We start from the raw sequence: 22,300 nt of genomic DNA, 5'->3' as shown, positions 1-22,300 counted from the left end.
TGGAGCGACCGAGGGGATCCACAGGCGGGCGGGGGCTCCGGGGCTGGAGCGTCGGACAGAGGCAGCGCCCGGACTCGGGATTGGGCCCGCCTGCTCGGATGCTCAGATCGCTCCAGGACGAGGAGAGGAGGGTCCGGGTCCCGCCGTGAGACGCCGGCAGCCGAGGGTCCCAGCTGCAAAGGCGAAGAAAAGCAGCCCACGGATCCGAACCCCGGCGGCGCCACGCAGCCGCAGAGGAGGCGGAGCGCCCCGCGTCCCGCCCTGTATGATAATGGAGCGCGCTACCGCCCCGCCCCGATGGAGGGGCCCGACGGGCGCAACGCCGGGGGGCCGAGATGCCGCGGCCACGGGCAGCGCCCCCGCGGAGGCCAAGGGGCCGCCACGACAGAGTCCGGGCCGGCGGGGTGGCCGCACGGGGTGGGCGCGGCCAGCGGGCCGCTCAGGGGGCGGGGCCGCGGCGCCCCCCGCCGGCGCGCAGTGGTCCGGCCCGCGGGGGCGGGGCCAGGATCACGTGACGCGGCCGCTGCGGCCATTTTGTTCTGCGGTGCTGGTATTTAGAGCGCAGCGGCTGACTGCCCGGGAGCCTCGCCGCCGCGTCCGTCCGCTCGCCTCGCGCCCGCTGCCAGCTGCCTGCGCGCCTCGCCCCGCCGGTCCTCGCCCCCGCCTCGGCCTGCTGAGCTCGCCCCCTCCCCACCCGCAGACATGTCCGAGGTCAAGAGCGGCGGCCCCGAGTACGCCTCCTTTTTCGCGGTCATGGGCGCCTCGGCCGCCATGATCTTCAGCGGTGAGCGCCGCGGCAGGAGGGACCCGGGGGGCGCCGGGGAGCGTGGGTCTCGTGCCCACAGCTGGCCGGGGGTTCGGCGTGTGACGTCACTCTGACGTAATTCCAAGCTGTTGCGGGGGGTCCCGGGCCTCACGTGACCACGGGCTGGGGTCGGGGCCCAGAAGGCTGCCTGGGCCGTGGGGTGTCCAGGGCGGGACCTACGGGTGGGGCCGGAGTGCGGGTCCCAAGGGTCTCCCAGGGATACCCGGGCTGGCCTCCCCGCTCCCGTTCCGAGTCGGTGCGGGGGTGGGGCGATGGCGCCGCTGCCATCTTAGCCGGGGGAGCGGTGGGGGGAGGCTGGGGTGGGGGCGCGCGGTCCTGCGCCTGCTCCGCATCCGCCCGCCCCCCCCCCCCCAGTCCTGCGGGAAGGCGTGACATCACACCCCAGACAGCTCCCCAGACAGAGGGCCGGCCCGGTGGGGATGGGGGATCGAGTCCCGGTGCTCCCAGCCGAGGTGCCCAGCCCTTCCCTTCCCTCCATCCCCTCCTTCCCCCGTCCGGGTCGGATGGGTCTAACCCTGAGGTAGGTACTTCCGGTTAGGGCTTGTCACTGTTGCCCAATAGCCCTGTGTGGGTTTGTTGGGAAAGCTGGGCTGAGAAGTTGATGCTGAGAGTCGGCAGGAACCAGGGGTGGGAGTGTTTGGAACTGAGACAGCGGAGGACAATGGGAATCGGGCCAGCATCAGCGCTGGGATGTGTGGACGCTTGCCTGGGAGTGGGTCGCACAGAGAATCTCCGCATTGAGGGGACTGGGTCTCCCCTAGGAGAGTGTTCTAGTTCAGGCCCCAATGAATGAGAATGAATGAATGAGTGAATGAATGAATGAGTGAATGAATGAATGAGTGAATGACCTACCTTCCTTTCCGCAAGGCCTGGTATTGGAAAGGGCTGCCCTAGGCATGGAGAAAGGGGCCTTCCAGCATTCTCTATGGCACCCTGCTTTTGAAGTTGGTTCTTGACAGTCCTGGGGTGTTGAATTTAGTGAAAATTGGCCTGGGAGAAAGATCCTTGGGGTTAGGCTCAGGAATGTGCCACCCAGGGAGGTGAGTCCTGGCCCAGATGCAGCCCCCATGGACTGGTCTGGCCTGGTCTGGGTCTGGTTTTTGGCTTTGATGACCACGCCCTGCCCCACCCTACCTGATGAATTGGTAGGCTCCCGATGCAGGTATGTGGAGGGTTTGAACTCCAAACAGTCTCTGCTGACTGTAAACACTTGTGGGGACTTGGGGGGCTCTGCTCTCTGGGAGGCCTCCCTCTCCCTGAGCCTGCCTGCCAGTCACGAGCTGCTGAGTGAGCCCTGTCCTTTCTATCATGTGCCAGTAAGAGGTCATTTGTGGTGGGAGAAGTCTGACTTCCCCTTCCCTTCTAGCCAGTGCCTGCTCTTTCCACATCTTCAGGGGCTGACTGCTTCCCAGAACCTCCCAGCAGGCTGCCGGGCCTGCTTACCCCGGCTTTTCTGTGCTTGGCCTCCAGAGATTCTGCCTTACCTGGTCTCCTTGGGGCGTGACTGGTGGCTGTCATTTATTCAACAAGTCTTGATTGAGCTCCTACTATGTGCCAGCCACTTGGAGACATAAGTGAATAAAACACAATGCCTGCCCACCCGGAATTCTGGCTGTCACTGTTTGCTCCTGAAGCTGAGTTTGCCTGTTAAGCCCTTTATCTGTATCCTGCTCCTGGTCTCCCTCTGATTACCAGGTGCCTCTCTTTTCCTTCTAGAACTTAATTTTGTACTTGCTTTTTAAAAAAATGTATTTTATTGATTTCAGAGAAGGAGAGGGAGAGAGAGAAACATCAATGATGAGAGAATCATTGCTCGGCTGCCTCCTGCCCGCCTCCTACTGGGGAACGAGCCCACAACCTGGGCATGTGCCCTTGACCAGAATTGAACCTAGGACCCTTCAGTCCGCAGGCCGATGCTCTATCCACTGAGCCAAACCGTCCAGGGCTTACTTGGTACTTTCAATGGAGCCTGACCAGCAGAGCTCCGAAAGTTACTGAGAACAGGATAGCACTGATCCAGGGCTTTTTTTGCTTGTCCCAAGCTCCTGGGTATTGAGACCATTCATCCCTATTGTTCTGAATGCAGCTTCACTCCTCCTTTCACTACATGGGGCTAATTGTGGTTGACTTCTTATTTCATTTCTCCTTTAAATATGTCCTTCTCCAAGGCTTGTCTTCATCTACCTCCTTGTGCCTATGTGAACAAACCCCTCAGTTCTCAGGCCTCAGGTGTCGCTGCCTGGCCGACTCTAAGCTCTGTCCCTAGCTCCTGGCCTAGATATTCCCTGGCCTGCCTAGTGCTTTGCTGATTGGTCTTCTTACAACTGAATGAGGACCGCTTACTCTCAGGCCTCCCCAATCTCCATCTCCCACTTCAGCTTCCTCTTTTTTTTTTTTAACTTGTGACCAAAAAAAATCCAGTTGATTCTTCATCATGTCTTCCACGAAGCTGTCAGTTATTCCTTTTCCATAATTTTTGTGACTTCCTCCCTGCTGGTAGACACCTGTGTTTGGTGCTGTGTTCTTGGAACGGCCCTCTGATTGCAGTCTCCCATTGGATCTGGAGCCCCATCAGGCTTGGCCTTCAGAGCTATCCAGGGCTTTCTCAGCCACCTGCTGCTCCCCAGCCAGCCTGCTTTTCTCTCCTGATGGTTATTCCTGTTTCTTCCCTTTGTTCTTGTGGCCTTCCCAGCCCCAGCTACAGATCTCCCTGCTGCCCTCTGAGAGACGGGCCAGCTCACTGCCTGCCTCTCGCAGTTCCAGTGCCTGTGATGCTGAGTTCCCTGAAACCATCTCCCCCTAAGTGCCATGTGGCCGCCTGTGCTTTCACCCTTGAGCCATGGCACTGGCCCCTTGCACACACGTGACAGCCTGACATGCTGGGCCTCCATTAGGAGCCCAAAGGATGCACTGCAACCGGGAGAATTCCAGCAAAGGCTTCATGAAGACAGAGGCCCTGGGCCCCAGGCTGAAGCTGCTGAATGTTTAGGCGAGGCAGTGTTAAGGTGCCTCCAGGACCATGGGGAGGAGGCAATTCAAGTCCCTTTGCCTCAGCCTTGCCTCCCTCCAGTAGGTCCCCATCCAGCACTATCTTAGTTAGCATCTCCATTCAGGCTGTTGGGAATCTTCCTGCTCATCGTCACCCCCCCACTCAGATGTTACCTCTATGAAGCCCTTTCCCAGACCCCATCACTATCCTCCTCCCCACTCTCCTGGAACATGGCATTGTGGGTGGAGGTGCTATATCTGTCTCCTCCCTAGGAAGGCAGCGACCCTCTGAGTTCTCCCCTGCTCAGTAATGAGCAGAGTAGGTACCTTGTGGCCCACATAGGTGAACAGAATGTGCAGAGGAATGGCCAGGATTGTCTCGGTCCCTTCCATCTCCAACCCATGTCCTCTGCTTAAGAAGTGCAGTGGAACCCTGGAGAGCAGGTGACTGAGTCAGAAGAGCTGCCTTCACCCGCTGTGGCTCTCTGTTCTGGGCAAAAGTTACTCTAGACTTCCAAGCCAGAAGAGGGGAACTTTCAGGAAGGCAGCATACTCTAGGGGGAGAGAGGAGGGCAGCGGAAGAGGAGACAGGCCTTCCTAGAGCCCCACCCCCATTACTGGAGGCCTTGGGCAGAGGCTAGGCTTCGGGGAGATCTGCCGAGGCCTCAAGGTTGGGCTGGGTCATGGCTCCACGCCCCCCTGTCTTCCTGTGCCCTGTCTTCTTGGCTTGCCCTCGCTCCTCTGGTTATTGAGAGAGGATCCTCCCCAGACTTAAGGTTCTAGGCCTGCTGTATGGTTGAGGGTGTGCTCATCCCATCAGCACAGACGCCACCTCTCCTAGCATTGTGTCCCAGGGCAGGGTGGGGAGCCCAGGAAACTCTGGCCTGAGAGAACAGGACTTACCAGATTGCTTTCCCTGACCAGTGCTCAGACCCTGTGTGTCCTGGGGCTCTTCCAGCATAGCCCTAGGGCCAACAGACTGACCCTGGCCTAACATCTGGGCTGCCGATATGCAATCTTTGCATGCTTTTCCAGGCCCTCTGTGACCTGAGTGCCTGGGACTCTAGGTGGGACAAAGTGTGTCCAGAATCTCCAGCAAGACATCAGGGGCCCAGCTGCCTGTGTCCCTGTGTGACTGCTGCCAGCCTGTTGCAGCTCCACCTTTTAGGTTGGGGCAGCTGAGCTGAACTCCTTGGGAGCATGGGAGCTGTATAGCAGGATTGGGGAGTGCTGAGCACAGGTGGGGGTTTCCCAGCAGAGCAGGAGCCCAGATAAGCCACCCAGCCATAAGGACCTCTGGCAGAAGAAAGGAACAGTTACCTGTGTTTCTTGAGTGCTTGGCTGTGACCATTTCCCCTGAGGGTCACCTCCTGCCCCTGGCTGGGCGCCACCTTCATTGTTCCCTGTGATAATGGGGTGGCCCTCAGCTGTGTCAGAGCTACTGCCAAGGTGCTGGCTCCAGATGCGTGGGCTCACTTTGCCTCTTCCCAACAGCCTTGGGTGCTGCCTATGGTACCGCCAAGAGTGGCACTGGCATCGCGGCCATGTCTGTCATGCGACCAGAGCTGATCATGAAGTCCATTATCCCAGTGGTCATGGCTGGCATTATTGCCATCTATGGCCTGGTGGTGGCAGTCCTTATCGCCAACTCCCTGAATGAAGGCATCAGTCTCTACAGGTGAGTGCTGGGTTCCTCCCACCACACCCGCCCGGCCCTGGTTCAGGCCACTGCATAGGGCTGGAGGGCTGGGGAGTGGGCTAGTGGCCTGTGCCTACCATCTTCCCCAACAGGCAGCTAATGTCTATTCTGTGTCCTCTCTCCCCCAGGAGTTTCCTCCAACTGGGCGCTGGTCTGAGTGTGGGCCTCAGTGGGCTGGCAGCGGGCTTTGCCATTGGCATTGTGGGTGACGCCGGTGTGCGGGGCACTGCCCAGCAGCCCCGACTATTCGTGGGCATGATCTTGATCCTCATTTTCGCAGAGGTGCTGGGTCTCTACGGTCTCATCGTCGCCCTCATCCTCTCCACAAAGTAGCTCCTCTCAAAGCCCACCAGCCACAGGATATGATGTAAAGACCACCCCCTCCTCATTCCAGAATGAACAGCCTGATACACATGCACGGGGCAGCTGCCCCCCTCTACCCCCAAGTAGTTGGTCTTGTAAATGCGCAGTGTCCTAGTGCCCATTGTCTGTTGCCCCCACCCGCCCCGTGCCGTGGACATCTGGGCCCACTCATCATCACCCATCCAGGTCCCCTGACCAGTGAGGATGGTGGCTTCTAGCCACCCCCACCCACTTACCTGCCCTAGAGTGCTCTGTGTATAGGGATGAATTCGAGTTGTCGTTTTCACTGGATGTTTATTTATAAAGATTTGACCTGTTCGCACGTCTGTGGAGCAGCCCTACAGTCTCCCAACTATAATAATCTTTAGAGTGTCGCTTTGTGGGGTTACCGTGTGCCCTGAGATCTTTTGTATGGAACCACTGTCCTCCAGCCCTAGCTGCGGGGCCATGAGCTGGGCCTGCGAGGCCCAGAGCCGTGTCCAATAAAATTCTCGGATGTGACTGGACATCTGTGTGTGTGTGCTTGTGTGGGCCCGGGGGGAGGGGCGGGCTGCTGAGCCGCGGCGTCAGAGCGCCGCAGTGTGCGCGGTCACGTGGGCACGCTGGTCACGTGGCGCGCGCTGTAGTCAGCTGAGGGTCATGTGGGTGGGGCCCCGCTCCGGCGCCCCCAGCTGAGCTCGGCTCATTCGGCTCAAGATGCGCGACGGAAAGGGCGCTTCGCGGGCCCCGGTGCTCCGGTTCACCAACTGCCGCATCCTGCGGGGCCGAAGGCTGCTCAGGTGGGGCGTGGGGGGCGGCGCCTGGCGCTGCGGGAGTGGAGCCGGCGGGCGCAGGGCCTGGCCATGGTGGACGCGGGTTGGGTGCAGGGTGCTGGGTCGGCGACACGAGCCCCACCCCTCTCTGTCCGCAGGGAGGATCTGTGGGTGCGTGAGGGCCGCATTCTGGACCCAGAGAAGCTCTTCTTTGAGGAGCGGCTCGTAGCCGACCAGCAGCGGGACTGCGGGGGCTGCCTCCTGGCGCCCGGCTTCATTGACGTGCAGATCAACGGTGCGGTCGGGGCCTGGGGGTGGAGACCCAGGGGCGGAGCTCGGAGCGCCGTGCGACCTCCTCTCTTCTGCGACCACAGGTGGATTTGGCGTTGACTTCTCGCAGGCCACAGAGGATGTGGGCTCGGGAGTAGCCCTTGTAGCCCAGAGGATCCTGTCGCACGGAGTCACCTCTTTCTGTCCCACCTTAGTCACCTCGCCACCAGAGGTTTATCACAAGGTGAGGTCAGGCGCCCGGCCTCAAGCCAAGGGGGCCCGAGAAGTAGCCAGCTCCTTAATTTTCAGATACCATCTCCTCTCCCCACAATGCCCCTGGGCACTTGGGTCTGACCTCACCTGCTGACCTTCCTCCATCTGGTCCTTCCGGGTCCTGTCCCTTGGTCGTTCTCAAATTCAGGTGTCCCTCTGCCTGCTGCCCTGGGCCCGCTGTCATTTCCGGTCTGTCTGCTGCAGCTGTCCCCACAGGCCTCCACATTTGCTGCCTCAGCACCTTCACCTGCCACTTGCCTTTCCCACTCTGTACTCTGGCTACTTCCAGGTTCCAGAATCTGCCTCCTGGATCAAGGCCATGGGGACTTTCCCATTGCCACATCCTTGGCCCCTTCTCAGGCTTTTCCCTGGCTAACCTGCCTGTGGTATATGGTGTGTGGTAACCTTCCAGAGAGAAGCTCCATTGTACTCCAGCCTTTCTCTGCTGCAATGGCCTACACCCACACCCTCCCACTTTACTTCTGACCTGCAAGTCCTGCTGTTGAGGTGTCAGGTGTCCTTTTTCCTTTAAGAAATTTTACTTTTCATGCAGGTTCTTCACTTTACTCTTTGCAACATTTAATTATTTGGTCTCATTCTCTGTATGTTCTTTTTTTCCTGAGGTGTTCGAGAGTAGGTTGTATAGGTCGTGCCTCTTTACTTCTTCTTTTTTTTTTTTTATTTTTTATTTTTAATTAAATCTTTATTGTTCAGATTATTACATTTGTTCCTCTTTTTTTTCCCCCCATAACTCCCCTCCTCCCAGTTCCCGCCCCACCCTCCGCCCTCACTCCCCACCCACTGTCCTCATCCATAGGTGCACGATTTTTGTCCAGTCTCTTCCCGCATCTCCCACACCCCTTTCCCCCCCAGGAATAGTCAGTCCATTCCCTTTCTATGTCCCTGATTCTATTATAATCACCAGTTCATTCTGTTCATCAGATTATTTATTCACTTGATTCTTAGATTCACTTGTTGATAGATGCATATTTGTTGTTCATAATTTGTATCTTTACCTTTTTCTTCCTCTTCCCCTTCTTAAAGGATACCTTTCAGCATTTCATATAATCCTGGTTTGGTGGTGATGAACTCCTTTAGCTTTTCCTTATCTGTGAAGCTCTTTATCTGACCTTCAATTCTGAATGATAGCTTTGCTGGATAAAGTAATCTTGGTTGTAGGTTCTTGGTATTCATCACTTTGAATATTTCTTGCCACTCCCTTCTGGCCTGCAAAGTTTCTGTTGAGAAATCAGCTGACAGTCGTATGGGTATTCCCTTGTAGGTAACTGAGTTTCTTTCTCTTGCTGTTTTTAAGATTCTCTCTTTATCTTTTGCTCTTGGCATTTTAATTATGATGTGTCTTGGTGTGGTCCTCTTTGGATTCCTTTTGTTTGGGGTTCTCCGCGCTTCTTGGACCTGTAAGTCCATTTCTTTCACCAGGTGGGGGAAGTTTTCTGTCATTATTTCTTCAAATAGGTTTTCAATATCTTGCTCTCTCTCATCTTCTGGCACCCCTATAATTCTGATGTTGGTACGCTTGAAGCTGTCCCAGAGGCTCCTTACACTATCCTCGCATTTTTGGATTCTTTTTTCATTTTGCTTTTCCGGTTGGGTGTTTTTTGCTTCCTCGCATTTCAAATCATTGACTTGATTCTTGAGCTCCTCTGGTCTGCTGTCGGGAGTCTGTATAATATTCGTTATTTCAGTCCGTGTATGCTTAATTTCTAGTTGGTTCCCCAATATAAGATCGAGGGTCTTATTAGTTTTCTTGTAGATCTCATTAAGTTTATCGACGGCTTCTAAACAGTTCTTGAGAGACCTTAAAAGTGTGGTTCTGAACTCTATATCTTCCATTGACAATTTTGTCCTGTTTCTTTGTCTCCGCATTTTGTTATGCTTCCTTGGTGCACCCCCTAGTGGTCTTTGTTCACAGTCTTATAGTTAAATCTTGATTGTTGTAGCTAATTCCAGGGAGGGTTTGACCTCCAGGCCAAGTGGCTATGAGAATCAGCTGTGTCAGCAGTGAGAGAACTTCTGTCCTCTAGGGAGGTGCTAATCTAGCCTTTGCCTGAGGCTATCCGGCAAATGCCTGTGTGCAGGGCTTGGGCGGGGCGGGTCGCACAGGATCAACAGGGTGGGCCGGAGAGAGCAGTTATGGCGGCTCTCAGTCCTGTCCCCAGGGGCTCTGCCTCTCTGAGTCCCAGCACCCGCTGCAAAGCTCAGAGAGAAAGCTGCACTCGCTCTGACCGAAGCCACACAGTCCCGCTTCTCCCGTTTGAGTCTGGGTCCCTAAAGACTCGCTCGGATCTGGAGCTCAGAGTCTGCGACTCCCTCCCGATTGAAAACGCCAACCGCGCCCTCCGCCGCCAGCCCGCTCGCGCACTCCGCACCTCAGAATTTGACTTCAGCACTGCGCCTCCTCTGAGTGTCCGTATGCGTTTCTCTTTCCTCCTAGTTGTAGGACTTCCACTCAGCCAGCGTTCCTGTGGTTCTGGGTGATGTCCCTTCCGTTTTTTGGTTTCACTTTTGAAGTAGTTGTTCAAAGCAGCAAACTCCAGCGTTAACCTATGCCGCCATCTTGGTTCTCTCCTCTTTACTTCTTAACTATTTCTTAAAAGCATGGGTATTCTGTTGTGTAGGCATAATAGAGTTACTGAGTTTAGGAAATTGTTATCTTTTAAACTACCATCTTTGTTCCAATTATGTAGTGTTTTTTCTTCCAGTACAGGATCCATTCCAGAATCACTGATTGCGTTGCCCTCTGTGGGGTTCCCTCCTGGGAGTGTGGAGATAGCACCAGAGCCAGGAGCTGTGCGAGGTGGATGTGGGCTCCTGACTTCTATCACCTGTCAGCTGGGAGACTTGGGAGACTCCTTACTCCTTCTGAGCCTCTGTTTCCTCAAACCTAAAGTGAGAATAATAATGATATTCATCCTTTAGAGTTGTTGGGTGCCCAGCACTGTGCTTGGTACATATTAAGCACTAGCTAAATGTCAGCTATGGGCATCGTTCTGGAAATTTATCACAGGTCTCCCATCACAGAGTCATGTTAAAAACCAAACTCATCTTCCTGCCACAGACTCGCGCCTGATTCCGTGCTTTCTCTCCTGGTCATCATCCTATAATTTACGGAACCTGGAATCCTGGAACATGCTCTCCCTCCTACTTCTTTGTTCTTTGTCTTCCCCCTTCCCAGTCCCCACCAGTGAGGCTTGGTGACTGTTATCTTAGTCTCCTGCAGGGCTCAGCACAGCACTCACACTCCTCCTCCGCTCTTATCTGCAGGATAAACACCGCCTTCCCAAACCTTCTCTCCCTACCTGCCAAGCATTGGCTCTGCCCAGGTACATTCCAGCCATTCCAGGCAGTTGCTCTCCTGCCCACCCCACCCTCACCCCCAGCCCCCTGCCTTTCTGTGTCTGCTGCACCAGCTGGTTCACATCCTTCCCCATCTACCTGTGCAGTACATTGGCCCATCATGATACAAACTGTGAGATCTTCTTCCTTAGGAGAAGGAGCTTCTGGCCAGAGAACTCTTATTTTCTTCCCAGCACTCACCAACCCCCTTAAGCCCTTACAGGATAAAGACCTTGGGAAGCAGAGAATAAACTGATTTATAGTGGAAATTGTTGCGGGCTCTGAACATAAAAATTTTAACACAGGTTAAAACATCATCTTAGAAACTACAGGACTGCTCATTTGGCTGTCTCCCCTACTCCCACGCCCATCCACCCCCCTTCTTCCATGGCCCATTCGTACTGAGCAGAACTAGATTGCCTCTTTGGCAGAGTTACCCAGGTTTTGTCATCATGCTCTGGTCCATTGAAACCACCTGCTCTTTTTCTGGGGGTGTCCTGCAGTCTTGCCCTTTTCTGTCCATCCAGGAGGAAGGTTGGCTTGCACTGTTCTCTGCTTCTCTGAGGCAAGATCAGGTCCCTCCTCAGGGTGCTGGCCCCCGCATCTTCTACACTCTGGCCTCTCCCACTTTTTCCTCCCTGTAGGTGCCTCATTCCCTTCACCTCTAGACTGTTTTTTATTCTGTTCTCTCTACTTAATGCTCTCTCGCTTTCCCTCTTAAAAGTCTGATCTGGAAAAACTCATCCATTGTCTTTTCTTTCATCTTTAGTGAACTTGTATATGTTATAACTTACATGGCTTATTAGGAAAAATAGTAGCCCTTTGCCCCCACACTTCTCACTGAGGGACAGTCACTTTCTTTATTTTTTAAAATATATTTTATTGATTTTTTATGGAGAGGAAGGGAGAGGGATAGAGAGTTAGAAACATCGATGAGAGACAAACATCGATCAGCTGCTTCCTGCACATCTCCCACTGGGGATGTGCCTGCAACCAAGGTACATGCCCTTGACTGGAATCGAACCTGGGACCCATCAGTCCGCAGGCCAACGCTCTATCCACTGAGCCAAACCAGCTAGGGCTCTTTATTTTTTATATATATTTTAATGGGACAGTCACTTTTAACTCAGTTGACCCTTTGGAATTTACCCTTACATCTCTAACACCTATGCTGGTACTCCTGCTTGACTTTTCAGTTTAGAGCGGTATTATTGGCTTCCCATCAGGAAAGATGATCGGCTCTCTTTGGCCTCTTTTAGCTCTTTCGCTTCTTATCCTCCCCAAATAGTTTCTTGCAATTTTTGTTAGATTAGTCACTGGGACTGTGTAAAGAGGACTTGTAGCTCATTTACATTTAAAAAAATCCTCACCTGGGGATTTTCCATTGCTTTTAGGTAGAGTGGAAGGGAGAGAGCAAGGGAAGGGGGGGCAGAGAGAAAGAAAGAGAAAGAGAAACATCAGTGTGAGAGACACATCGATTGGGTGCCTCCTGCATGCTGACCAGGGCTGGGAATGGCCTGCAATCCAGGTATGTGCCCTTGACTGGGAATCCAGCCCGAGACCCTTTGGTGCTCGCAGCTGACACTAACCACTGAGAAACACCAGCCAGGGCTACATTTTTAAAAAATATTTTTTTAGCCCTACGTGGTTTGGCTCAGTGGATAGAGCGTCAGCCTGCGGACTGAAGGGTCCCAGGTTCGATTCCAGTCAAGGGCACATGCCCAGGTTGCGGGCTTGATCCCCAGTGTGGGGTGTGCAGGAGGCAGCCGATCATTGATTCTCTCTCACCATTGATGTTTCTATCTCTCTCTCTACCTCTCCTTTCCTCTCTGAAATCAATAAAATATATTTTTAAAAAAAATATTTTTTTAAATTGATTTTTAGAGAGAGAGGAAAGGAAAGGGAGAAAGAGAAACATCAGTGTGACAACGGGGCATCAATCAACTACCTCCTGCACGGCCGAACCCCAGGCCTGTGCCCTGACAGGGATCAAACCAGCAACCTTTTGGTGTAGGGGATGATGCTCCAATCAACTGAGCCACACTGGCCAGGGCTGCATAGTTTTTTATCTGCTGACTTAATTCCAGGCTTTCTGCCAGTGGTCTCTTTCCTCTTTTGGGATATTTAGACAGACCAAGGATTCCATCTGTTTCGTCGTCTTGTGGAAGCCTTGGGACCTACTTTTCCAGCACTGGCTGCTGGCCTTACCTGGCCAAGCTGTCCTGGGAGTCCCCTTACCCTCACTTGCAGGGGGTCCTCTGGCCTCTTTCTGCTGGATCTTTCTGTATCCTGTGTCTTCCTCTCTGCTGGTTTACACCTTTGTTTGGTGGAGCACATCCTCCAGTGACTTTCGGAGAGAGGGGTTGTAAGATGTAAAGGTTTTGAGATCTCGATAGTCCAAAAACGTTGTCTCTGGATTGATGGTTTGGCTAGGTTAGAATTCTAATTGAGGAGTCATTTTTCTCTAGAATTTTAAAGGCATTTAACTTCCAGAGTAGCTAATGAAAACTTGGAAACCATCTGACCCCTGATTCTTTGTGTGTGACCTGTTTCTTCCCTCTGGAAACTTGTGGGATCTTCCCTTTGTCCCTGGGTTCTAAAGTCTCAGGGTGACGCATGAGCCACTTTGGCTCAGTGGATAGAGCGTCGGCCTGTGGACTGAAGGGTCCCAGGTTTGATTCTGGGCAAGGGCACATTCCTGGGTTGCAGGCTGGATCCCCAATAGGGGACATGCAGGAGGCAGCCGATCAATGATTCTCTCTCATCATTGATGTTTCTATCTCTCTATCCCTCTTCCTTCCTCTCTAAAATCAATAAAAATATATTTTAAAAATAAATAAATAAATAAAAATAAAAAATAAAGTCTCAGGTTGACATTTTGGGGACTGGGGGGAGCTCTTCTACTTTGCTTGCCTTTGTTGGGCCATGTCAGTCTGGAAGTCCTGTTTTGGGGTTTTTGTTCGTTTGTTGTGGTTTTGTTGTGTGTGGGGTTTTTTTTGTTTTTGTTTTTTTTTTTGCTTTTCTTGAATTATTTCTTTGATGATTTTTTTCCATCATTTCTCTGTCTTTTCCTTCTGGGAGTTACTGTGCTGTTGGGCCTCCTGGATGGCGACTCTCCTTTTATTCTCTCCTTTCTTCCTTGTTGACTGTTTTCTGAACATTCTCTTAGCTTTTTTTATCTTCCAGTTCTTCTCTTATTTTTCTGTTTTTTGCTTTAGTGCATATTTTTGTTAACCCAAAAATAAAAAGGCCTTTTAAAGTGAGAGGCAGCCCTGGCCAATATAGCTCAGTTGGTTAGAGCAGCATCCCGATACACCAAGGTTGTGGTGGGTTCAATTCAGGGCATGTACAACAATCAACCAAGGCCCTGGCAAGTGTAGCTCAGTGTTTTGGGCATTGTCCCATGCACCTAAGGGTTGCGGTTTTGTTCCCTGGTCAGGGCACGTGTCCAGGCTCAATCCCCAGTAAGGGGTGTGTAGGAGGCAGCCAATCAATGATTCTCTCTCATCATTGATGTTTCTATCTCTCCCTTTCCCTTCCTATCTCTATATATATATTTTTAAAAAGAATCAACCAATGAATGCATAAATAAGTGGGGCAGCAAATTAATGTTTCTCCCTTCCTCTCTCTAAAAATCAATAAATAAAAAATTTAAAAATAAATAAAGTGAGAGGCAAAGGATTTATTTGAGATCAAGGAATAGCTATTTGGGAAGCATTGATTTAGGCAGCAGTCCAAGTAATGTTCTGATTTGGAGACAAAAGCAATGGGTATTTATATGCATGAGAAGGGGAAGGGGAACAGTTACATCAATTGAAGGAAGGCATTTTTATTGGTGTGGATAATATAACAGTGATGTTAATGCTTTTATAAGTAAATAATAATATTAAATAATGTTATTGTTTTTAGAGAGAGTGAGAGAGGAGAGAGACATTGATGTGAGAGAGAAACATCCATTGGTTGCCTCCTGATGGGATTGACCCCACAACCTGGGTATGTGCCTTGATCGGGAATCGAACTTGTCACCTTTTAGTGTATGGGACAACGCTCCAACCATTGAGTCACACCGGCCAGGGAAATAGTGATGTTAATTCTAAACAATCTTTTTAATTTTCAGTGCAGTAGTCATAATAACTGCTTTCTTGTTATCTTTGCAAACAGTTCTTTGGGATACAATGTTACTTAAGCCCAGGCCAGATGGTTTATTTTGCCCTGTTTTAACATTTCAAAAATGTAAGGTATAAGATGTGCAAGGGAGTTCCTCTGGCATGGTAGCTCTGGTTCCATTATATAGTGACATTTATTACATATTTTCGGCACTTTAATGTGCAAGTGCTTGCTTTCCCCCCGTAATGTTCTTTTTTTCTAACATCCCATTCTTCTTGTTATTGTTTGTTTTGTTTTAAGAATAGTTTATTGATTTTTATTTATTTATTTATTAATATAAAGGCTTTTAAAAAAATCTTTTATTGATTTCAGAGAGGAAGGGAGAAGGAGAGAGAGATAGAAACATCAATGATGAGGATCATTGATCAGCTGCCTCCTGCACGCCCCCTACTGGAGATTGAGCCAGCAACCCAGGCATGTGCCCTTGACTGGAATCGAACCTGGGACCCTTCAGTCTGCAGGCTGATGCTTTATCCACTGAGCCAAGCTGGCTAGGGCAGTTTATTGATTTTTAGAGAGAGGAAGGGAAGGGAGAAGAGAGAAACATCAGTGTGAGAGCATAACATTGATTGCCTGCCTCTTGCACACTCTCTACGGGGGATTGAGCACACAACCCAGGCATGTGCCCTGACCGGGAATTGAACCAGCAACCGCCTGGTGCATTGCAGGACGCTCCAACAAACAGACGCCGGCCAGAGCTCACATCCCATTCTTATTTCATGGGTATGAGACCTCTCTTACTTGTTCTCCTTTCCTTGGGTGTTTGCTCCCACCAGGTGTGTCCTTTCAGAGGCTTTCTCAAGCTGGTAGGCCTTGGTCATCTATTCTGATTGAGAGCAGTTCTCAGCTAGCCACCAGGAGCACCAGGGGGGTTCCTGAGAGCACCCTTAGGTTGAGATCCCTGAGTCCTTCCTCCTGAGCTGGTCAAATCCCCAGAGAAGAGTCTTGTTCTGTTCAGAGGGAACAATCCTGACTGGTGACATTCAGGGAGCATTAAAAATATAAACTTCAGCCCTGGCTGGATAGAGCGTCGGCCTATGGACTGAAGGGTTCCAGGTTCGATCCCGGTTAAGGGCATGTACCTTGGTTGCCGGCACATCCCCAGTAGGAGGTGTGCAGGAGGCAGTTGATCGATGTTTCTCTCTCATCGATGTTTCTAACTCTATCCCACTCCCTTCCTCTCTGTAAAAAATCAATAAAATATATTTAAAAAATATATATATATAAACTTCAGCCCTAGCTGGTTTGGCTCAGTGGATAGAGCGTCGGCCTATAGACTGAAGGGTCCCGGGTTTGATTCCGGTCAGGGGCACATGCCTGGGTCGCAGGCTCGATCCCTGGTGTGGTACATGCAGGAGGCAGCTGATCAATGTGTTTCTCGCATCACTGATGTTTCTATCTCTCCCTTTCCCTTCCTCTCTGAAATCAATAAAATATACACTTCAGCCCTAGCCCGTTTGGTTCTGTGGATAAAGCATCGGCCCGCAGACCAAAGGGTCCCAAATTCGATTCTGGGCAAGGCACGCGTACTTTGGTTGCAGGCTTGATCCCTGGCCCTGGTTGGGTGCATTCAGGAGGCAACCAATCAATGTGTCTCTCTCACATTGATGTTTCTCTCTGTCTCTCCCCCTCCCTTCCACTCTCTAAAAATCAATGGAAAAATATCCTTGGGGATATATATATATATATATATATATATATATATATATATATATATATATAAACTTTATATATATATAAACTTCAGGCCCTGGCCAGGTAGCTCAGTTGGTTAGAGCATTGTCCCAATGTGTCAAGGTTGCAGGTTCAATCCCTGGTCAGGGCACATACAGGAATCAACCAATGAGTGTCTAAATAAGTGGAACAACAAATCAGTGTTTTTCTCATTCCCTCTCCCTCCCTCCCTCCCTCCCTCCCTCCCTCCCTCCCTCCCTCCCTCCCTCTCTCCCTCTCTCCCTCTCCCTCCCTCCCTCTCTCCCTCTCCCTCCCTCTCTCCCTCCTCCCTCCCTCCCTCCCTCCCTCCCTCCCTCCCTCCCTCCCTCCCTCCAAGTCATATACATTTCATTTTAATTGCCCCATTTTCTGCTTCTACCCACTTGTGTGGTTTACTTCTCTAGGCTCTTGGCAGGGCATACTCCGGGATCCAGCTGGTCTTTAACGAGGCTCCTGCTGTTTGTCCCCCCACTTCTCAAGGCACCAGGTGTTGCCGGCCTGAGCCCATTGGGGCTTTGGGACCTTGTTTCCTTCCTTTCCCCACAGTGCATGGCTGCCCACATCTGCCCAGCGTCCACTTGTTGGGCTCCAAGCAGGGTCAGCCTACCCTTCTCCTGTCCTTTCTGTCACACCAGGTTTAAGGCTTTTAAATATCTCTGTACTCTGTCCCAGGCTCACCCAGGGACTTGACAGTATTCTGTGGGCTCCTTCCCCACCTTGAAGGAGGGAGATGTGGGCTGGGACGCCTGCCTGCCCACCCACCTCCAGGATCACTACATTGTGTGAGCACCTGTCACACACAAGTGACCCTCACGACTGTGTCCAGCTCTAGGCACAGTATGGCCTTCCTGTCAGTGCCTGAAACCCTGCTTTTGCCCCTTGCTCTGCCTGGATTGCACATACTCCTTCTGCCTCTCGTCTTCAGGGATGCCAGGCCCATCACCCTGTCTGGGTCCAAACCCTTGGGGCATGCTGCCTGGACTTGGACCATTTTGAGGACCATGCACCTGACCCTTGCCTGGGGGTCTCCTCACCTCCTGGTCTTCATAAGCAGGCCAGTCTTACATCCCAGGCCTGTCGTTCTTGGTGCCGCTGACCGCCCTGCTGGTTCTGAGCACCATGCTTTCCCTGACCACGGTTGTGGGCCTTTGACCATCTTCTAATACCTGATGGAAGGCCAGTGAGCACTAGACTAGGCTCCGAACTGTGACCTTGGCTGGGCTGTAACGTTGGTGCTGGGCCATTGGGGTCAGGGCTTTAACAGCTGGTTCCCCCCAGGTCCTTCCTCAGATCCCTGTGAAGAGTGGTGGCCCCCATGGGGCAGGGGTCCTCGGTGAGTGGCTGACCCCTCTCCTCGCCCCCACCCTGGGAGGTTCCTATGGGACCTGTTGGCAGCCCCTACTCTTCCAGATGCCCAAATGGGGTGGGAGGGTGGGCAGGTGAGAGGGGCAGGGGCTGCAGGGTGAGAGGCCTGCTGGAGCCATCTACTCCCTCCTACCAGGTGTGCACCTGGAGGGCCCGTTTATCAGCCGGGAGAAGCGGGGTGCACACCCCGAGGCCTACCTGCGCTCTTTTGAGGCCAATGCCTTCCACGATGTTCTGGCCACCTACGGGTCCCTGGACAACGTTCGCATTGTGACGCTGGCTCCTGAGTTGGGCCGTAGCCATGAGGTGATCCGGGCACTGACGGCTCGGGGCATCTGTGTGTCCCTAGGTGAGGGGGTATGTCCCCACCCGAGGGGGAAGGCAGCCTGGGGCTCCTGGGCTGGTGGCAGAATCTGAGTGCAGGTGCCTGTGCAGGGCACTCTGTGGCTGACCTGCAGGTTGCAGAGGAAGCCGTGCAGAGCGGGGCTACCTTCATCACCCACCTCTTCAACGCCATGCTGCCTGTGAGTGCTGCCCCGGCTCCCGGTGGGTGGGCTGGGGGCTCCTGCTGTCGCTCAGCTTCTCCATCCTGGCCCTGCCAGTTCCACCACCGGGACCCTGGCATCGTGGGGCTCCTGACGAGTGACCGGCTGCCCCCCGGGCGCCACATCTTCTACGGAATGATCTCCGATGGCATACACACCAACCCCGCAGCCCTGCGCATTGCCCACCGGGCCCATCCCCAGGGTGAGCGGCTGGGCAGGGTCGGGGAAGGTGGGAGGACATGTGGGGCAGGTCTTGAGGCCTCTTCATCCCCAGGGCTGGTGTTAGTCACCGACGCTGTCCCTGCCCTGGGCTTGGGCAATGGCCGACACACGCTAGGGCAGCAGGAGGTGGAAGTGGATGGGCTGACGGCCTATGTGGCAGGTGAGTGACCATGGTCCCCGCTGGCTGCCACATTAGAAGAGCCCCTCAGCCCCTCTGGTGGGATGCAAGAACCTAGGTGTCCCCAGCCGACCCACACCCCATCCAGTGTGCCTGGTGGCCCCTGCCCTCCACCCCCCAGAGCCTGCCTTCTCTGCTCTCAAGGCACCAAGACACTGAGCGGCAGCATAGCTCCGATGGACGTCTGCATTCGGCATTTCCTGCAGGCCACAGGTCAGCGAGGCTGGTGTGTGTGTGTGTGTGTGTGTGTGTGTGTGTGTGTGTGTGTGTGTATGTTGGGGGTGGAGGTTGCATCTGAGAGAAGCTGGACATCCCTTGTCTGTCATGTCTAGTGGGGTTCCTCAGGGATGGGCATTTGTAAGTTGGTAAGGTCCCACCATAGGGAGGGGAAGAGGAGGACAAGCAAGTAAAGAGCTGGAACCCAGGGTGACAGGCACCCAAACCAGGGCACCCAAGACTTTGCCCCACATGAGAGCAGGGCATTGGTTCGGGGCCTATGGGATTGCAGGACTTAGCAGGTACAGAGCTGTGATGAGGTGGAGGGGGCCAAGACAGCAATCCAGGCTCCAGGGTCGGGCTGTGTGTTCTGGGGGAGGTGGGTCGGGGTTATCTGGCAGAGGCTGTGGTTGGCCAGGCCCCATGGGGCTCTTCGCAGCACCCGGGTAGGGTGTCATCTGGGAGCTGAGGGTCACCAGGGTCCAAGATGCTGTTTAGAGCAGCAAGGAGACAGGCTGGGAGGCAGGAGACAGCTGTGGCCTGGCCTGGGAGTGATGCAGGAGGCGGAGGAAATTGGGTTTGGTTATTTGACTTCTTAGTAGGGACAGAGCACCAAGCCCTAGGTGGCCTCATGGATGCCCAGGGTACTGCTTTCTTGTGGGGGTGCTCTCCCTGGGACCCAGAAGGAGGGTCCCCACAGGGTTGGGATGGGTGAGTGGCTGCGAGGGATGAGACGGGGGGGTCTTGTCGACCTGCTGCAGAGTCCTGGGATATGTCCTCCCATCCCTAGGACTTGGAGCTCCAGGGCTGTGGGGGCGGGGTGAGGATGGTCACCCAGCTGTGTCTCCTGAGCAGGCTGCAGTGTGGAGTCGGCCCTGGAGGCTGCGTCACTGCACCCCGCCCAGCTACTGGGACTGGAGAAGCTCAAGGGAACCCTGGACTTTGGAGCTGATGCAGGTCAGGGTCCAAGGTGGGGTGGCCTGGGCAGCCTGAAGATTCAGGAGTTTTTGGGAGGCCTGGGTCAGGGACAGGGTGGGAAGAAGGGTGGAACCTCCCCAACGTCCAGGCAGCCTCACCCAGCAACTAGCCTCGGGCTGGCCCCACTCCCCCAGCAGGCCAGGCTTCTGACGTCTGAGACTAGATTGGGCAGGGGGCTCCTGGTCCCTTATTCCTGCCTCCCACTGCCAGAGTCTCTGTTCCAGGGCCTCCGTCAGTCTGTGCTGGGCCAGGGCATCCTCTCCTGCACAAGTTGTGTCCCAGGCTTTGGCTTTCCCACCCGCCTTGGGCTGGGGTAGGAGGGGCAGCCCCACCCCTGCCTCCTGCTCACAGTCCACCTTTGACCCAGACTTCGTGATGCTCGACGACTCCCTCCACGTTCAGGCCACGTACATCTCAGGCGAGTTGGTGTGGCAGGCGGAGGAGGCCAGGCAGTGACCCGGGACCACAGCTGGAAAGGACACCCAGCCTCACCCGGACACTGACAATACTGGGCTGCTGAGGAGCTGGTCTCCGAGGAGTGAATGGGAACCCTGCCCCAGGTGAATGACAGCCCTGGAGGCGACTGGCTTGGATAAACCATCTACCCCAAAGGGACTTGCCTGGTCTCTGAGTTTTGCTTCAAAGCAGGCTTCTTGCTGTTTCCACTGTCACTCTGGTGGCCTTCCTGAGGCTGGGGGTTGGGGTTGTGGCTTAGGATTGGGAGTGGATGGACTCCAGCTCAGCCCAGCCTTGCAAGGAGGCGTCACGGGCCTGTTAGAAGGGTGTGTGAGAGGCCTGCAGACTTGCAGGCAGGTGTGTCATATGGAAATGAATGGAGGGGCGGGAGGGGGAAGCCACAGGCTATAGGTTGAAAAGCTGAAAACTGGCAGGAAGAGGCTGGGGGACAGTGAATGGGGACAACTTCAGAAGTTTGCCTGTTGTAGGGCTGAGGGAAAGGGTACATCTTGGAATTTTAAACAGGAGAGCATTGGTCTTAGAGACATTAAGAATATGGGCAAGGAATGTCTTAGTTTGTGCTCTCAAGGGGGCACTACAGAGGTTTGGGAGGTAGGTGTGTGGGTGTCCTGTGGTCTCGCTCTCTGCACATCACCCAGCACTCCTCTCTGACCTTCAGAGGGATCCACACTGGCCTCCGGACCCCAGGTTGCCGAGCTCTGATTTCAGGAGGCAATGGTTGGAGACCCCTGAGCTGACCGTGGCTACTGCTCCCTGGCCTGCCTGACTGGACCAGCCCCCCAAGATCATCCAGGCTCTGAATCTTTTGGGATCTTTTCTGAACAACCCAACTCCCAAGAGGGCTCCAGGAGCCATCCTGTACTCGTGTTTGTACAGCTGTAGGTAACCCTGTCTGGTGTTGGTGGGCAGTTTGTGGTCACCAATGTCCTGTGCCCTACAGGACACGGGGTCCAGCTGGACCCCACCTTCCAAGTCTCCTCTCCCTGGCAAAGGTCCTTGGGAGAGGGCAGATGAGTCGGCTAATAGGTTAGCACCTGAGCAGCGGTTGTCGGCACTTTCTTGGTACTGGGCCTCATTCATGATTATGGGTATTCACTTGCTTCGTTCGCCTGCCAAAAATCCAAAGGGCTGTCCTGTTTGTCATCTGGGGCACTGAGTCCCAGAGCTGGTGGGCTTTGGGCCAGCACTTGGCCTGGCCTAGCCAACCGTGGGAGCCTTCCTTAGACCTGTCCGCTCTCTGGGTGGAGAACCGTGGAGGGACTGGTTGAGATGGTGGCCAGCCAGGTGACACCAGAGATGACAGGAGCCAGCACGGCTGGGAAGAAAGAGCACTCAGGCAAAGGGAACTGCCCCACAATGCACAGGCTTAGTGTAGCCGTGGGCAAACTATGGCCTGCGGGCCGGATCCGGCCCGTTTGAAATGAATAAAACTAAAAAAAAAAAAGACCGTACCCTTTTATGTAATGATGTTTACTTTGAATTTATATTAGTTCACACAAACACTCCATCCATGCTTTAGTTCCGGCCCTCCGGTCCAGTTTAAGAACCCATTGTGGCCCTCGAGTCAAAAAGTTTGCCCACCCCTGGCTTAGTGTGTCGGAGGAACAGAACTAATGGCCACTGGGGCTGGAGCTGGGCCCCGCAGCTGCAGGGAGAGTTCTGATGTTATTTGAAGTGTAGAGGCAGTGGCTGGAGTATCTTTTTTTTTTTTTTTTTTTAATTGTGGTAAAATACATGTAACAATCACCATTTTAAAAAATATATATATTTTAATTGATTTCAGAGAGGAAGGGAGGTGGGGGGAGAGAGAAAGAGAGAAACATCAATGATGAGAGAATCATTGATTGGCTGCCTTCTACATGCCCCCTACTGGGGACTGAGCCTGCAACCGAGATATGTGCCCTTGACTGG

General features: G+C 53.5%; 2 protein-coding genes across 8 annotated transcripts; both read left to right on the top strand.

Annotated features, from left to right (window-relative positions):
- Positions 1-552: 552 nt before the first annotated feature.
- Positions 553-6,382, top strand: ATP6V0C (ATPase H+ transporting V0 subunit c). Its single transcript, XM_036308596.1, has 3 exons — positions 553-784; positions 5,309-5,492; positions 5,642-6,382. The coding sequence occupies exons 1-3, from the start codon at positions 703-705 to the stop codon at positions 5,844-5,846; spliced, it is 471 nt and encodes a 156-aa protein (XP_036164489.1). The 5' UTR covers positions 553-702; the 3' UTR covers positions 5,847-6,382.
- An 87-nt stretch (positions 6,383-6,469) lies between these two features.
- Positions 6,470-21,819, top strand: AMDHD2 (amidohydrolase domain containing 2). Of its 7 annotated transcripts, none has more exons than XM_036308595.1 (11): positions 6,487-6,655; positions 6,787-6,923; positions 7,003-7,142; positions 17,687-17,741; positions 17,910-18,122; positions 18,209-18,297; positions 18,376-18,520; positions 18,593-18,700; positions 18,863-18,931; positions 19,725-19,891; positions 20,280-21,819. In XM_036308595.1, exons 1-11 carry the CDS (start codon positions 6,573-6,575, stop codon positions 20,286-20,288), a joined length of 1,215 nt encoding a protein of 404 aa, XP_036164488.1. In that variant the 5' UTR covers positions 6,487-6,572; the 3' UTR covers positions 20,289-21,819. The 7 variants fall into 7 exon arrangements, 5 of the variants coding, with proteins under 5 accessions (XP_036164486.1, XP_036164485.1, XP_036164484.1 ...); XM_036308594.1 differs by having other exon boundaries at positions 6,491-6,655; positions 19,790-19,891; XM_036308593.1 differs by lacking the exon at positions 18,593-18,700 and having other exon boundaries at positions 6,470-6,655; positions 18,737-18,931.
- Positions 21,820-22,300: the final 481 nt, after the last annotated feature.

This window comes from Myotis myotis, unplaced genomic scaffold (assembly GCF_014108235.1).
Source record: "Myotis myotis isolate mMyoMyo1 unplaced genomic scaffold, mMyoMyo1.p scaffold_m19_p_5, whole genome shotgun sequence".
Lineage (NCBI taxonomy): Eukaryota > Metazoa > Chordata > Mammalia > Chiroptera > Vespertilionidae > Myotis > Myotis myotis.
This window is presented reverse-complemented; position numbering and strand designations above follow the sequence as displayed.

Bases quoted from the DNA above. Each gene is read 5' to 3' on its own strand.
- ATP6V0C (XM_036308596.1), top strand. From the start codon at position 703: ATGTCCGAGGTCAAGAGCGGCGGCCCCGAGTACGCCTCCTTTTTCGCG. The intron at 785-5,308 runs GTGAGCGCCGCG...TCTTCCCAACAG, and splicing joins GGCCGCCATGATCTTCAGCG to CCTTGGGTGCTGCCTATGGT. The intron at 5,493-5,641 runs GTGAGTGCTGGG...TCTCTCCCCCAG, and splicing joins GAAGGCATCAGTCTCTACAG to GAGTTTCCTCCAACTGGGCG.
- AMDHD2 (XM_036308591.1), top strand. From the start codon at position 6,573: ATGCGCGACGGAAAGGGCGCTTCGCGGGCCCCGGTGCTCCGGTTCACC. The intron at 18,298-18,375 runs GTGAGTGCTGCC...TGGCCCTGCCAG, and splicing joins TCTTCAACGCCATGCTGCCT to TTCCACCACCGGGACCCTGG. The intron at 18,701-18,862 runs GTGAGTGACCAT...TCTGCTCTCAAG, and splicing joins GCTGACGGCCTATGTGGCAG to GCACCAAGACACTGAGCGGC.